The sequence below is a fragment of the Oncorhynchus nerka genome, linkage group LG21 (assembly GCF_034236695.1).
Source record: "Oncorhynchus nerka isolate Pitt River linkage group LG21, Oner_Uvic_2.0, whole genome shotgun sequence".
NCBI classification, from domain to species: domain Eukaryota; kingdom Metazoa; phylum Chordata; class Actinopteri; order Salmoniformes; family Salmonidae; genus Oncorhynchus; species Oncorhynchus nerka.
Window position 1 is genome coordinate 6,664,525 of NC_088416.1, and position 16,376 is coordinate 6,680,900.

Sequence of the window (16,376 nt, forward strand, 5' to 3'; positions counted from 1 at the left end):
GATAATTGTGTAGTCTAGAGCGATTTTCTAGGTTACCTAGCCAGCTATTGTCGTTCTTTTAACGCAACGTAACGTAATCAACACTGCTAGCTAGCTAGCCAGCTAGCCCCTGAATCAACAACGCAGCCAGCTATTTGTCGTCCTTAACGTAGGAGACACTGCTAGCTAGCCAACAGCTAGCCAACGTCTACCGATTAGAACTCAACAACCCGGTCGCATTCCGCCTCGCTCCACAGGTAGTATCACATTTTCATTTCATTTCATTACAGTACAACGGTTTGATTTGTTTGATCGTAGCTAGCTACATAGCTAGCTACATAGCCGTCTCTGTATCAAAGATAATTGTGTAGTCTAGAGCGATTTTCTAGGTTACCTAGCCAGCTATTGTCGTTCTTTTAACGCAACGTAATGTAATCAACACTGCTAGCTAGCCAGCTAGCCCCGAATCAACAACGCAGCCACTGCCAGCTAGCCTACAAAGTCAACAACGCAGCCACTGCCAGCTAGCCTACTTCAGCAGTACTGTATCATTTTTAATCATTTTAGTCAATAAGATTCTTGCTACGTAAGCTCAACTTTCTGAACATTCGAGACGTGTAGTCCACTTGTCATTCCAATCTCCTTTGCATTAGCGTAGCCTCTTCTGTAGCCTGTCAACTATGTGTCTGTCTATCCCTGTTCTCTCCTCTCTGCACAGACCATACAAACGCTCCACACCGCGTGGCCGCGGCCACCCTAATCTGGTGGTCCCAGCGCGCACGACCCACGTGGAGTTCCAGGTCTCCGGTAGCCTCTGGAACTGCCGATCTGCGGCCAACAAGGCAGAGTTCATCTCAGCCTATGCCTCCTCCAGTCCCTCGACTTCTTGGCACTGACGGAAACATGGATCACCACAGATAACACTGCTACTCCTACTGCTCTCTCTTCGTCCGCCCACGTGTTCTCGCACACCCCGAGAGCTTCTGGTCAGCGGGGTGGTGGCACCGGGATCCTCATCTCTCCCAAGTGGTCATTCTCTCTTTCTCCCCTTACCCATCTGTCTATCGCCTCCTTTGAATTCCATGCTGTCACAGTTACCAGCCCTTTCAAGCTTAACATCCTTATCATTTATCGCCCTCCAGGTTCCTCGGAGAGCTCATCAATGAGCTTGATGCCTTGATAAGCTCCTTTCCTGAGGACGGCTCACCTCTCACAGTTCTGGGCGACTTTAACCTCCCCACGTCTACCTTTGACTCTTTCCTCTCTGCCTCCTTCTTTCCATTCCTCTCCTCTTTTGACCTCTCCCTCTCACCTTCCCCCTACTCACAAGGCAGGCAATACGCTCGACCTCATCTTTACTAGATGCTGTTCTTCCACTAACCTCATTGCAACTCCCTCCAAGTCTCCGACCACTACCTTGTATCCTTTTCCCTCTCGCTCTCATCCAACACTTCCCACACTGCCCCTACTCGGATGGTATCGCGCCGTCCCAACCTTCGCTCTCTCTCCCCCGCTACTCTCTCCTCTTCCATCCTATCATCTCTTCCCTCTGCTCAAACCTTCTCCAACCTATCTCCTGATTCTGCCTCCTCAACCCTCCTCTCCTCCCTTTCTGCATCCTTTGACTCTCTATGTCCCCTATCCTCCAGGCCGGCTCGGTCCTCCTCCCCTCCCGCTCCGTGGCTCGACGACTCATTGCGAGCTCACAGAACAGGGCTCCGGGCAGCCGAGCGGAAATGGAGGAAAACTCGCCTCCCTGCGGACCTGGCATCCTTTCACTCCCTCCTCTCTACATTTTCCTCTTCTGTCGCTGCTGCTAAAGCCACTTTCTACCACTCTAAATTCCAAGCATCTGCCTCTAACCCTAGGAAGCTCTTTGCCACCTTCTCCTCCCTCCTGAATCCCCCCTCCTCCCTCTCTGCAGATGACTTCGTCAACCATTTTGAAAAGAAGGTCGACGACATCCGATCCTCGTTTGCTAAGTCAAACGACACCGCTGGTTCTGCTCACACTGCCCTACCCTGTGCTCTGACCTCTTTCTCCCCTCTCTCTCCAGATGAAATCTCGCGTCTTGTGACGGCCGGCCGCCCAACAACCTGCCCGCTTGACCCTATCCCCTCCTCTCTTCTCCAGACCATTCCCGGAGACCTTCTCCCTTACCTCACCTCGCTCATCAACTCATCCCTGACCGCTGGCTACGTCCCTTCCGTCTTCAAGAGAGCGAGAGTTGCACCCCTTCTGAAAAAACCTACACTCGATCCCTCCGATGTCAACAACTACAGACCAGTATCCCTTCTTTCTTTTCTCTCCAAAACCCTTGAACGTGCCGTCCTTGGCCAGCTCTCCCGCTATCTCTCTCAGAATGACCTTCTTGATCCAAATCAGTCAGGTTTCAAGACTAGTCATTCAACTGAGACTGCTCTTCTCTGTATCACGGAGGCGCTCCGCACTGCTAAAGCTAACTCTCTCTCCTCTGCTCTCATCCTTCTAGACCTATCGGCTGCCTTCGATACTGTGAACCATCACATCCTCCTCTCCACCCTCTCCGAGTTGGGCATCTCCGGCGCGGCCCACGCTTGGATTGCGTCCTACCTGACAGGTCGCTCCTACCAGGTGGCGTGGCGAGAATCCGTCTCCTCACCACGTGCTCTCACCACTGGTGTCCCCCAGGGCTCTGTTCTAGGCCCTCTCCTATTCTCGCTATACACCAAGTCACTTGGCTCTGTCATAACCTCACATGGTCTCTCCTATCATTGCTATGCAGACGACACACAATTAATCTTCTCCTTTCCCCTTCTGATGACCAGGTGGCGAATCGCATTTCTGCATGTCTGGCAGACATATCAGTGTGGATGACGGATCACCACCTCAAGCTGAACCTCGGCAAGACGGAGCTGCTCTTCCTCCCGGGAAGGACTGCCCGTTCCATGATCTCGCCATCACGGTTGACAACTCCACTGTGTCCTCCTCCCAGAGCGCTAAGAACCTTGGCGTGATCCTGGACAACACCCTGTCGTTCTCAACTAACATCAAGGCGGTGGCCCGTTCCTGTAGGTTCATGCTCTACAACATCCGCAGAACGACCCTGCCTCACACAGGAAGCGGCGCAGGTCCTAATCCAGGCACTTGTCATCTCCCGTCTGGATTACTGCAACTCGCTGTTGGCTGGGCTCCCTGCCTGTGCCATTAAACCCCTACAACTCATCCAGAACGCCGCAGCCCGTCTGGTGTTCAACCTTCCCAAGTTCTCTCACGTCACCCCGCTCCTCCGCTCTCTCCACTGGCTTCCAGTTGAAGCTCGCATCCGCTACAAGACCATGGTGCTTGCCTACGGAGCTGTGAGGGGAACGGCACCTCAGTACCTCCAGGCTCTGATCAGGCCCTACACCCAAACAAGGGCACTGCGTTCATCCACCTCTGGCCTGCTCGCCTCCCTACCACTGAGGAAGTACAGTTCCCGCTCAGCCCAGTCAAAACTGTTCGCTGCTCTGGCCCCCCAATGGTGGAACAAACTCCCTCACGACGCCAGGACAGCGGAGTCAATCACCACCTTCCGGAGACACCTGAAACCCCACCTCTTTAAGGAATACCTAGGATAGGATAAAGTAATCCTTCTCACCCCCTTAAAAGATTTAGATGCACTATTGTAAAGTGGCTGCTCCACTGGATGTCATAAGGTGAATGCACCAATTTGTAAATCGCTCTGGATAAGAGCGTCTGCTAAATGACTTAAATGTAAATGTAAATGTAATGTATTTCTGGGTTGGGTGATGCTGTGCATGTATTTGTCATCTTTTTTTTTGCACAGTGTTATGCAGATTTCTCTAGTTTATCAGTTTGCCTTTCTGGGTAACATGATGTTTGACAGGTAATTGATCATCTTCGTGTTTGTGTTTCTGTCTCATATCATTTCATGTATACGTTTGTATTTCTCGTTGCATATGGTGTTCCCCAACTTTCTGTGGATGTTGTAATGATACTCTATGTAATAGTGTGTCTGTGTATTAGTGTGTCAGGGTCTCCTCTTACCTGGAGGGTACAGAGGAGCCCAGGTCAGAGTAGCCGTTGGTGCACGTCTCGTCCTCGGGGCAGGGGCTGCTGGGAGTGTAGTCCACGTCCTCTCCCTCTCCGTAGTCCTCAAACTGCTCCTCGTTCAGAGAGGCAGAGGAACGCGTCGACAGGTCAGAGGTCACCGATGGGTTTAGCTGACTGCACCTGCAAAAATAGGAAGTAGACTTTCAGGAAGTAACATTCAATAAGTATAAAGTGTCGTAGTGAAAAAAGACAAATTGTACATACATTTTCAATTATACGGGTGACTATTCAGATTCTGACAGTGCAGATGTTTTAATAAGATTGCAAATGATATATTTCACGAGGTAGATTAGTTACATTACATGTACATTAACAACTCTAACCTCTACAGTTTTTTATAAAGAGAGTTCACTTATGAAGACACCATATGTTCAACACCACACAAAGATGAACAACTAAAAGAGGTACTCACTTGTCTCCAGGAAAGAAAAGTCCCCCCGGTCCATCCTCCTTGTCTACTCCGCTCCTCTCCCCTTCAGAGACATCTGATCCCGGGTTGCTCTCCACAGCACTGTCCATGTCTAACTCTGCCCTCTCTCTGCCCTCCACCTCTCCTTCCTCCTCTCCCTCTGGGAATAGATGGCACCCAGGCTCGGGGTTAACGGACACCCGCGTGCACATGATGACCGGATGTGCAAGCGCTTTGTCACCACGCTGTAGAGAGAGAGAGAGATTTGATTTATTAGGATCCCCATTAGCCGACGCCAATAGTGCCGGCTAGTCTTACCTGGGTCCGAAAAAATAACGGAAAATACATGACAAACAAAATACTTTAACATTTACATACAGAGAGAGAGAGAGAGGTAAGCAGGGGAGACACACACACACACACACACACCTTTGTGCAGTCAACAGAACTACAGGACTACGCAAATAGTACTCTCAGACTTTCAGTCAAAATATTGATAGCGTCTAACACTGATAGACACATTTTTAGAGTTTCAGCAAAGGTTAGAGACAGAATACACACACATGTTGGTTATCAGTGAACAGTGAGCTCAGACCTAAAAATCCAAGTGCTACAACAAGTGCTCAAATGAGGTCTTAACTCATTCAAGGTGCTAAGTAAAACATTAAAGGGATTTAAATCAGGCTTGTGGATTCCTTCACTCTGGGGGTCACAGGAGGTCATGGAGGGTATAATCAGCCGAGCCGATATATCGGACCAATATTGGCCTTTTCTAGTTTATCGACTATCTGCTTTGCAGATAGTCCCTCTACATAGCAAAGCTGCTGCTATGCCAGCCGCCACTCACTGCCTGAGCACTGCACAATGCAGAGGAATGTCTAGCTGGGAAAATCAGCAGCAGCAAGCTAGCTCATTCTCCCAACAGAAAGGTTCAGTATTGAGAAATGGATGAATTGACACAGTGACCAAAATCAAACTCCTGTTGCAAATATTAGTTTAGTTAATTCACTAATAACATGGCTTCTGTCGACGTGCCTCGACATGCATGTAATATAAGCTAAGTAGATAGCTATGTGACCTTTTAGCAAATATTACGAAAACTAACCATTTCATCTGTGTTGTTATATTAGCTACTATGCTAGCTAGCTGGCTAGATAAACAAGGTGCTAAGATATCAGATAGGAGCTAATAGCCAACCTAGCTAGCTAACGTTAGCTGGTTATCATTTTGAACATGCACCCTTTTTCAGCAACGAGCCATATCTGACTTGCGGAGTAACGCTTTGACCACACCGACAGTGTTTTGCATTTTGGTACACCAGAATTACATTCATTTCCAATGAAACGCTGCGTTTGCCTTGCAGCATTGCTTTGCAGTGCGTTCGGTGTGATGCATACATTGGATTTATCGAACGTATGCGTCAAACTGTGTGCATAAACGGCTTGACAGAAATGGTAGCAGAGGGTGAATGTTGAACTTTTGTTGCATGTATATCCAGCTAATTATGCGTGCTATTTTGCGCATCCACTCTATGTGTTCGAAGCGTAACGTTAGCTATTTACAGGTGTACTGATCTGACCAGCCGCAATCGAGTGATGCTTCAACGCAAATGTTGTTGATCAGTATGCTAATATAAGTCCCAAATGGAAGACAAACAGATTGTCATCTGTAGCACCATAGACTCCACTGATCAGCCAAAACAAGCTCAATAACTCAATGCATGCACACAATCCTATTGAATATGCATTCACCGGTATTGTGAGTAGGCCAATGCCTTCTTAATGTGCCCAGTTTATCAAGAGATTTACCATTCGAATACAATTATTACCATTATGCTGTTATGTAGTTAGATTGGTAAAAACAAATTCAAATGTATTGTTTGACTTTAAAATGTATGCATTACTGCATACACGGCTATCTCTGGGACATTTTGTCAACAACATTTTTAAATGTAATTTGATTGAATATCGGTCTAAAATATCGGCCTAAAATATCGGCCATCGGACTCCTTGACTCCAAAAAAATCAATATCGGCCCTAAAAAAATCGGTATCAATCGTTCTCTATAATAGAGGAACATTACTATATTTCTACATTCCTGAGAAGTAGGAGGGAGTTAGAGAGAGAGGAGGGTAAGGGAGAGGGAGGGAGAGAGGGGGGTGAGAGAGAGGTTGGGTAGGGAGAGGGAGGGAGTGAGAGAGGTGGAGGGTAGGGAGAGGGAGGGAGGGAGAGAGAGGAGGGTAGGGAGAGGGAGGGAGGGAGGGAGAGAGGGGGTGAGAGAGAGGTTGGGTAGGAAGAGGGAGGGAGAAAGAGGGGGAGAGGGAGAGGGAGGGAGGGAGGGAGAGGGATGGAGGGAGGGGGTGAGAGAGAGGTTGGGTAGGAAGAGGGAGGGAGAAAGAGGGGAGATGGAGAGAGAGAGAGAGGAGGGGAGAACGAGAGGGGGAGAGGGAGATAGAGAGAGAGGTACAGAGGGCAGACCAATAACACACATGTATATCATCCCACACTGAGCATTAGAGGCTAATAAAGGCATAATTCTCTCTCTCTCCCTGTTGGGCTCCTGAGTGGTGCAGCCGTCCAAGGCACCGAATCTCAGTGCAAGAGGTGTTCCTGGTTCAAATCCAGGCTGCATCACATCCAGCCGTGATTGGGAGTCCCATAGGGTTTGGTCGGGGTAGGCCGTCATTGTAAATAATAATTTGTTCTTAACTGACTTGCCTACTTAAATAAAGGTTATATTTATTTAATTCCTAACATCACTAGAGCTCTGTTGGAGCCTGTCTGCCTCCCAGAACACACACACACGCACGTACACACTCGCTATCTGGAAAGCGCACACACATCTTTGTGCAGACGACAGGACAACGCAAATAGTACTGTCAGCCTTATTAACATCACCAGTCAAAACATTGATAGCGTGAAACACTGACAGATACATTCTTAGGCTTTCAGTAAAGGTCAAAACATGTTGGGTGATCAGTGATCAGTGAGCACAAAACCTAAAATGCAAGGGCTAGAACAAGTGCTCAAATGTGGTCTTAACTCAAACAAGGTCGTAAGTGAAACACTAAAGGAATTTCAATTAGGCTAGTGGAACCCGTCACTGTGAGAAGACCCAGAGGTCACGGGCGGTATTGAGGTGGGGGGTTAATGATCATGAGACACTTGTCATTCATTCAGTGTCGCTCCAACAGCTCTAATCCAGTTTAATGCTAATAGAAGAACCTTACTTTATCTCTACATGCCTGAGAAGTAGGAGGGAGGGAGGGAGAGAGAGAGAGTGAGTGAGAGAGACGAGGGAGTGAGAGAGACGAGTGAGAGTGAGAGAGAGACGAGAAAGAGGGATGTACAGAGGGCAGCCCAATTACACACAGATACATCCTACACAGAGCATTAGACAGCTTTAGAGAATAGTAAAGGCAATATCACTTAAGGGCTGTCACCTCTAACTGATCTCTCTCTCTCTCAATACTGGTTGAACTGCTAACGGACGAAAACTCAGGGCTGGAAGCCAAAAGCACTATTCCTAAATTCACTAAAGCGCTGTTGGAGCATGTCTGCCTCCCAGAACACACACCCAACCCTTGATCGCACATAAACACACAAACACACTTACCTGCCCTTCGATCGCGCACACACACACACACACACACACACACACACACACACACTCTGTCTGTAGGATTAAGGGACAGCAGCAGGGACCCTGAGGCAGGGAGGGCCAGGGACAATACAAGGAGAAAGAGCCTGTTTAGTATTCCATAGAGGACCAGGAGGGGATCTTCACATCTCCATGTCCCATGGAATGCCACCCAGCATGGGGTAGAGGCAATAACCTAGGCCCCATTGCACCTCTCGGGATGGAAATATTACACTGCAAGAAAAAAGTAGCAGTAGTGGAGGCAGAGTGAAGAGTGTAAATTCCTTACAGAAAACGCACAAAGAAAAACACACTGTAGAAAGAATTGGTACGATTTTAGGTGAATGGAGTTGATTAACCCGAATTGACACCTGTGGCTGAAGAACTATTTGGGCGTGAGGAAGCCGTTTTGCATAGCCAGTGTGTACAGCGTAGGATCTGGTTAAAGTACAGTTCAGTGTGCAGAAGTTGAGCGACTTCCAAAGGTCTTCTCCCTCAAGACATGAGACTCAGACAGGGCCTCCATTAAGTCTGAATTCAAGTTCAGTTGAGGGCAGATGGACGGACAAAAAGACAGACAAACAAAATGAAGGCACACACACACCTTCTGCACACACGCACTCACACACACATATACACTCACTCACTTACTCACACAAACACGCACGCACACACACACAAACACCGACAGCCAGACAGCGCCACCCCAGCACTGGTAGTCCAGTACAATAGAGACTGGGACAGTTTGGTCAGGGTGGGTGAATGCCTTTATGCCAGTAAGCAGTTGGTAGCTTAGGTCAGAAGAGACAGGGTAGAGAAGGATGGGGTAGTGGTTTGTTTTGGACAGGGTTCAGCTGGCACTCCTCCAGTCACTCCTTAGCCTTTCTGACAACAGTGGGAACAGGGTGATCAATGGGAGGGGCCGAGGGGGTGGAGTTGTGTGTGTGTGTGTGTGTGTGTGTGTGTAGCAGTGTGTGTATGGAGACCGGCTTCTCTACCGGATCCTTGCACAACAAACTACTCCTGAAAAGCCTGCCGGCCATAACAGCTGAATACCTAGGCTACCTCGGGCTAACACATCACTGTGTTCCCAAAAGTGCACCAGGATGCTGTCAGAGCCATATATATACAGTCTGTGGAGGTTGCCAAATGACCTCACAGCAGCCAGTGAATACTTGAATGCCAGAGGGTGTTGCACTCTGCTTTAATAATGCCATGTGCCATGTTAGTACAAGATTTATGAGCATCAGAGAGTGTACAGTTGATCACCACCTCCCAGGATATGCCCATTCTTGCTCTTCTCTAACATTGATAGCTCTGGATCACTTACTGGAGTTCTCTGTCTCTCTAACTCTCTCCCTCTTTCTCTCTATAACTCTCCCTCTCGCTCTCTCTTTCTGGTTTCCCATTCAAAATCAAGTGAGAGATGGGAAGCCCCCAACAACCTGAGAGATCAAGACCCAGGAGAGACCGAGACCCAGGGGCTCTGGTCTGATTTTCTTATATCCAGGCCAACACGCTTCCACACATCCCAGGTGACGTCAGGGGCTGGAGGGTGTGAGGAGATGTAGAGGGGATGAGGTGATGGAGTGTAAAAAGGCTTATTTTCTATTCTCTAACTATGTCCTAATGCCACCAATTAAGTTGTGTTGGCATGTGTGTCTGCGTTGGTGTGCGTACGTGTGTGTGCGTAAGCGCGTGTGTGTTTGTGTGCGTGCAGAAGTGTGTGCGTGTGGGAAGCGGGCAGGTCAAGGAAGGGCAATAACAGCTTCTCTACCTGATCCTCGCGCAACAAACACACTGATCCTGGAAAGCCTGGCGGCCATAACAACTGAATATCTAGGCTGCGTCTCAAATGGCACCTTGTTCCCTATGTAGTACACTATATGGGAGTCATTTGGCACATACCCCTAGGATACCTACAGTACACATCTCTATGTTCTTGTTGTGTTCCCAAAAGTGCACCAGGATGCTGTCAGAGCCTTATATATAGATGTCTGTGGAGGTTGCCAAATGAGCCAAATGGCCGCAGAGCAGCCACTGGGTGTTGCCTTGAATGCCAGAGGGGGTTGCACTCTTCTTTATGATGCCATGTTAGCACAGGCTTTATGAGCTGGGGGTAGTGTACACTTGATCACTGTCTCCTGCTATATGCCCCTTCTGCCTCTTCCAACTAGAGTCCTCTCCCTCTCCCTCTCTCTCTCAATCTCTCTCGCTCAATGTCTTTCTCTCTCTCTGGTCTCTTTCTCACTCTTTCTCAATCTCTTTCTCTCTCTCTAACTTACAATCAACGATTACGTGGGAGATGGGAAGCCCCCAACCACCTGAGAGAGACCCAGGGGTTCTGGCCTGGTTTCCTTATATCCAGGCCATCACTCATTCCACCCTCTCCCTCTCTCTCTTCCTCCACTTCCACACATCCCAAGTGAGATCAGGGTCTGGAAGGTGTGAAGAGAGGGAGAGGGGAGAGGTGATGGAGTAGAAGAAGGCTTTTCTATTACCAAAGAGTCCTTGGTATGCCACCAGGCATAATACTTATTTTCCACCATAATTTGCAAATAAATAAATAAAAAATCCTACAATGTGATTTTCTGGATTTTGCTTTCTAATTTTGTCTGTCATAGTTGAAGTGTACCTATGATGAAAATTACAGGCCTCTCTCATATTTTTAAGTGGGAGAACTTGCACAATTGGTGGCTGACTAAATACTTTTTTGCCCCACTGTAAGTCTTCCATCTCTCCTCTCTCCCATCTCTCCTCTCCCATCTCTCCTCTCCTCTATCCCATCTCTCCTCTCTCTCCCATTTCTCCTCTCCTCTCTCTCATTTCTCCTTCTCCTCACACCCTCAGTCATCGGCCGACCCAGCCTGCCGGACGTCTTTATTAGGCTCATCATGGCCTGCTCACTCATCGGAGAGGGAAAAGCCCATCAGTAAAATCACTGTTATTGATGCTCTGCTACACACAGTAGAGTAGAGCGGCTCCAGCTCTGGGCGATGCAATGCTGTGTTTGTGTCTAAAGACTAAAGGATAATTCAGAAGGACGCTTCTCAATAGTCTACGCTGTCTTCCTGTCCTCGTCTCCTCACCTCCATCTACCCTACAGACATGAAAGCAATTATATTTCAAGGGATGCATATCAATAGTCTAAAGATGTCTTCCTCTCCTCATCCCCTTTTCTTTATCTACACTAATATAAAAACACTAGAGGCTCCTACAGACGTGGGATTGTGTGTCACAGGGACAATAGGTACTAAAGTGAGGTCAGTGTCAGTTGCTGTCATTTCACAGGTAGAGGAAAATGAGAGTTACTGAGAGATGATTGCCAGGTGGGTGATAGCACTGCACAAAAAGAGAGAATGAGAAATGGCTCAACATCGGTGGTGCAAGCACTGAGTTACAATATAAAGTGCTTTGGACAGCAGAGAAGCGCTAGATACAGTCATGCCAAATCATTACTATTAACCAGAAGGTGCTCCTGCAGACATTGGGTTTGTGTGCTGCGAGAGAGAGAGAGAGAGAGAGAGAGAGAGAGAGAGAGAGAGAGAGAACAGCATGGATCTCTGAGAGGAGGATCAGTAGAGCCATCTATTATTCACATCCAGCGCACTAGAGGAGAGGACATGAGAGAGGGAAAAGACAGGGAGAGAGAAAGGAAGAGGAGAGAAAGAAAGGAACTGCTCTTCCCCTCCAGTAACACACCCACTGAGGGAGAACAGAGTGGAGAGATCACAGAGAGGGATGAGAGAAAGAGGGAGAGAGAGTCAGAGAGAAGGGGGGAGAAACTGAGATAGAGGCATGAGGCTTGACACCAGCTTCACCAGCCATGGGATTAACTTAGACAATGAACAGAAACTTAGAGGGAGGGAGGAAGGGGAAATAGGGTGTCAGTCTAATGACCGTGGGATGTTTAACCTACACTGTGTGGTAATATGGTGTGTCATACATAGCTCTTGGGTAATGCTGTGGGTGGTATCGGGCATGGTGAAATGCAAAACAAAAAACATACATCATTAATTTGTTATGGCTTCAAGTTTGAACAATAAAGTTGCTGGGCAGACACACTTGCTGGAGCACCTTAACAACAATTACCACTAAGCAACAAGCATCTACAGTGCATGTACAAGGTGTGTTTGTGATATTCAACAGTATATCTGTAAAACATTACGGAATCCATCTCAACTAACTTAATGTATGATATTAGTTCCTGTACTAATATCAGTTCATCAGTTACGCAAGAACATTAGCATCCACATATTCTTAGCTGGACCCACAGTCAAATTATACTCATGCAAATACATGCAAACACTTCTATGCTATTTCCAACATGTTGTCACACAAACCTCCAGAGTTTTTCTTGGAAAAACACTGATGAATATAGTTTGGTCACGTCAGCAAGTTGATGTTAGTGGGAAAATTACATTTACATTTTAAAGCACCATCTGTTCAGAGTATTTTTAGATAACATTAATATATTAATACACATATGGGATGAATCTAGACTAGATTCATCTGGCTCAAACAGACTTGGGCAGATGTAGCGACTACTTTCACACATGATATCCCACTGGGCCCACACAATGAAATGACGTTGAACCAACGTGGAGAAAGAAAAGAAAGGAATAGAGAGAGAGAAAGAGAGAGAGAGAGAAAGAGAATGGGAAAAAACTGAGATAGAGTGGGAGGATGTAGAAAGAAATAGAGAGAGAAAGAGAGAGAGAGAAGGGGGAAAAACTGAGATAGAGTGGGAGGATGAAAGATTAAATTTATAATTGAGGCATGAGGCTTGACACCAGCTTCACCAACCATGGGAATGACTAAGACTCACGATTCCCTAAGTTCCATCTGGCCAACAGAAACTTAGAGGGAGGGGAATCTGAAGACAAGCTTCCTGTCGTGTTGACGCTCCTCTTACTACAGTATGACTATGGTGTAATTGTAATAACTATAGAGTACTGTGTAATATGGATGCCATACTAGCTCTTGGGTAATGACTGGTGTTGGACATGGTGAAACGCAAAAAGACAAAACATTCATCATACATTTGTTATGGGTTCTAGTTTGAACAATACAGGTCACTAGGGATAGTCTAAGTTGCTGGAGCACATTATGCACAATTGAGAGCATCCTGTACCGCCTGGTACGGCAACTGCACCGCAGGGCTCTCCAGAGGGTGGTGCGGTGTGCCCAACATACCGCCTGCCCTCAAGGACTCCAACAGCACTTGATGTCATAGGAAGACCAAAAAGATCATCAAGGACATCAACCACCCGAGCCACGGCCTGTTCATCCCGCTATCATCCAGAATGCGAGGTCAGTACAGGTGCATGAAAGCTGGGACCAAGAGACTGAAAAATAGCTTCTATCTCAAGGCCATCAGATTGTTAAATAGCCATCACTAGCCGGCTACCACCCGGTTACTCAACCCTGCACCTTAGAGGCTGCTGCCCTATGAACATGGACACGGAGTCACTGGTCACTTTAATAATGGAACAGTAGTCACTTTAATAATGTTTACATACTGTTTTACAAATTTTATACGTAGAGTGCATTCAGAAATATTCAGACCCCTTGACTTTTTCACACATTTCGTTACGTCACAGCCTTATTCTAAAACAGATGACATAAATACAAATCCTCATCAATCTAAACCCAATACCCCATAATGACAAAGCGAAAACAGGTTATTAGAAATGTTAGCAAATACATTAAAAATAAAAAACAGAAATACCTTATTTACATAAGTATTCAGACCCTTTTTCATATGAGACTCAAAATTGAGTTCAGTTGCATCCTGTTTCCATAGATCATCCTTGATATGTTTCGACAAGTTGATTGGAGACCACCTGTGGTAAATTCAATTGATTGGACATGATTTGGAAAGGCACACACCTGTCTATGTAATGTCCCACAGTTGACAGTGCATGTCCGAGCAAAAACCAAGCCATGAGGTCGAAGGAATTGTCCGTAGATCTCTGAGACAGGTTTGTATCGGGGCACAGATGTGGGGAAGGGTACCAAAAATGTCTGCAGCATTGAAGGTCCCCAAGAACACAGTGGACTCCATCATTCTTAAACGGAAGAAGTTTAGAACCACCAAGACAATTCTTAGAGCTGGCCGTCTGGCAAAACTGAGCAATTGGGGAGTGACCAAGAACCGGATGGTTACAATTAATGGACATGTGTTTAGGGGTTGACACATTTTTTGTTTGGATAAGTCAAGTCTGACATGTTAAAGTGGAAATTACTAACTTTAGACGCCTTCTTAAAACTTGAATACACTACAACTTGCATTTCCCGCTCTCACAACAGTGATCAATTAAGATAGTACACCTGCACTGTATATGTATGTGTTATACAACAGTAAAGTACACCTTTATAACACTTCTGAATCATCTCAACTTTAGTTCCCAGTATAATGCAGCATGATATTCAATGATATTCATGCAAATACGTCAAACATGTCCAAGATATTTACAGCATGCTGGCACACAAACCTTGGAACAAAACATTGATAATAGTTTGGAAAAATTCAGCAAGTTAGTGGAAAAGAGACATTTCCATTTTAAAGCACCATTTGTTCAGAGTATGGCGAGATAACATTAATATGTTAACACACACATGGGATGAATTTGGGCTACATTCATCCTGCTCAAACAGAAAGTTGTAGCCTCCACTTTCACACATCTTTCTCTCTCACTCTAATTCTCTCGCAAATGTCATGTAACATTAACAATATTGGAAAAGCCTTAAAACACCTCTGATCGACAACTACCTCTTTCCCAGGACTAAGTTCCTTTTAAGTGGAGACAACACTGTTCCTAAGACTAATGAATAAAATGGACTACTCCCTCTCTGATCCTATGTGGTGCTGAAGGTCACTAACATTTGAGCGCTGGACATGTCATTGATCTGCAGCCCAGGTCCAGTAGGCAATCATCTGGATAACCATGCAGTTCACACTACTATTGACTGAGGAAGAAGGAAGAGGATGGGAGATGGTTTAAGAAGCTGCTTCATCATGACTGAACAGTGAGCATGATGCAGGCCAACATCTCACCATAACAACAAGGTATATATGCTATACTATACTATACTTAACGCCTAAGGACAAGTTTTCCACTGGCAATGTTTCCACTCTCTCTTCTCCTTCTACTTAGCCTAAGAGAATGAGACAGAACGAGACATGCGTCGTATTACCTCCTTTCAACTTCCGCATGGGAAATCTGAAAGGATCATTTAGCTATACCATGTATTCTAGCCTGGCTCCTATCATTTTCCCACCATCTGCATCTCTCTCTCCCGTGGTCCAGAGATGGGAAATATTCAGATAGTCTGGATAATTATTCCTTGGATTAAAGTCTGGATGATCTTTTATGGATATTGGGTATGTTGGAGAGATGAGGGACGGAGAGAGCGAAAGCGAGAGAAAGCTAGCGAGAGAGCGAGAGCGAGAGAGCGAGAGCGAGAGAAAGAGAGCGAGAGAAAGAGAGCGAGAGAGAGCAGCAGGTATGAGCAGCCACCCACTGGGACAGACATTGACTGGCAAAATTCAATTTTGTGTGTCAGCAGAAACAGGAGTGGGGGAGAGAGAGAGAGACCAAGAGGGAGGGAAAAAAAGATAGACTGGGAGAGTGAGAGACAGTGAAGGAAAGAGAGAGAGAGAGAGAGGCATACTGTGGCTTTGCTGGTGTTTCTCTGACTGTGCTTGCGAAGATAAGAACCAAATCTCATACTGTTGACGCAATGCAGAGCGCTTTTCAGTCTCTTTATCTCTGTCTTACACTCTAACTCAGCAGCTGGCATTTGATTCAAGTGCTCTCTCCAACACAATGGAGTCTACCTGTGCAGTCACTGAACAATATTGCTTTTTAAGTCTATTTTACTGTCCTTTACCAGTAGGCCTATGTGTTAACCGTTTACATTTAACATTTACATTTAAGTCATTTAGCAGACGCTCTTATCCAGAGCGACTTAGTCAGTATGTTTCCTTCTCTGAGTACAGCTGAGGTTATTTCCAGTGTTTCCTATGTGTGTGTTTTGGGTCTTTATGATTCAACCTCTTGCAGCAATGGAGAGACTCTCAGCCCACACAGTCACAGACGGAGTAAAAAAAAACCTGAGAGTCAGAAGAGAACAGGAACTGATGACTCATAATCCAGCAACATTCTGTAAAGTAATCACTAGAAGTCTCTATAAGCACTTCAGGTTTCGGCTACTGAGACACACACAGACACAAACAGAAATGCGTGAG

The 16,376-nt window shown here is 46.3% G+C and overlaps 1 protein-coding gene across 3 annotated transcripts in view; it reads right to left on the reverse strand.

The window, feature by feature from the left end:
- Nucleotides 1-16,376, reverse strand: part of LOC115103729 (rab11 family-interacting protein 4A-like) — an 85,933-nt gene that overhangs the window by 16,124 nt on the left and 53,433 nt on the right. For all 3 annotated transcript variants that reach the window (XM_065006230.1, XM_065006231.1, XM_065006232.1), the window contains 2 exons: nucleotides 4,487-4,728; nucleotides 4,009-4,194 (listed from right to left, as the gene is read on the reverse strand). In XM_065006230.1, coding sequence (XP_064862302.1) covers nucleotides 4,009-4,194; nucleotides 4,487-4,728 — 428 coding nt within the window. The remainder of the gene's footprint in view (nucleotides 1-4,008; nucleotides 4,195-4,486; nucleotides 4,729-16,376) is intronic.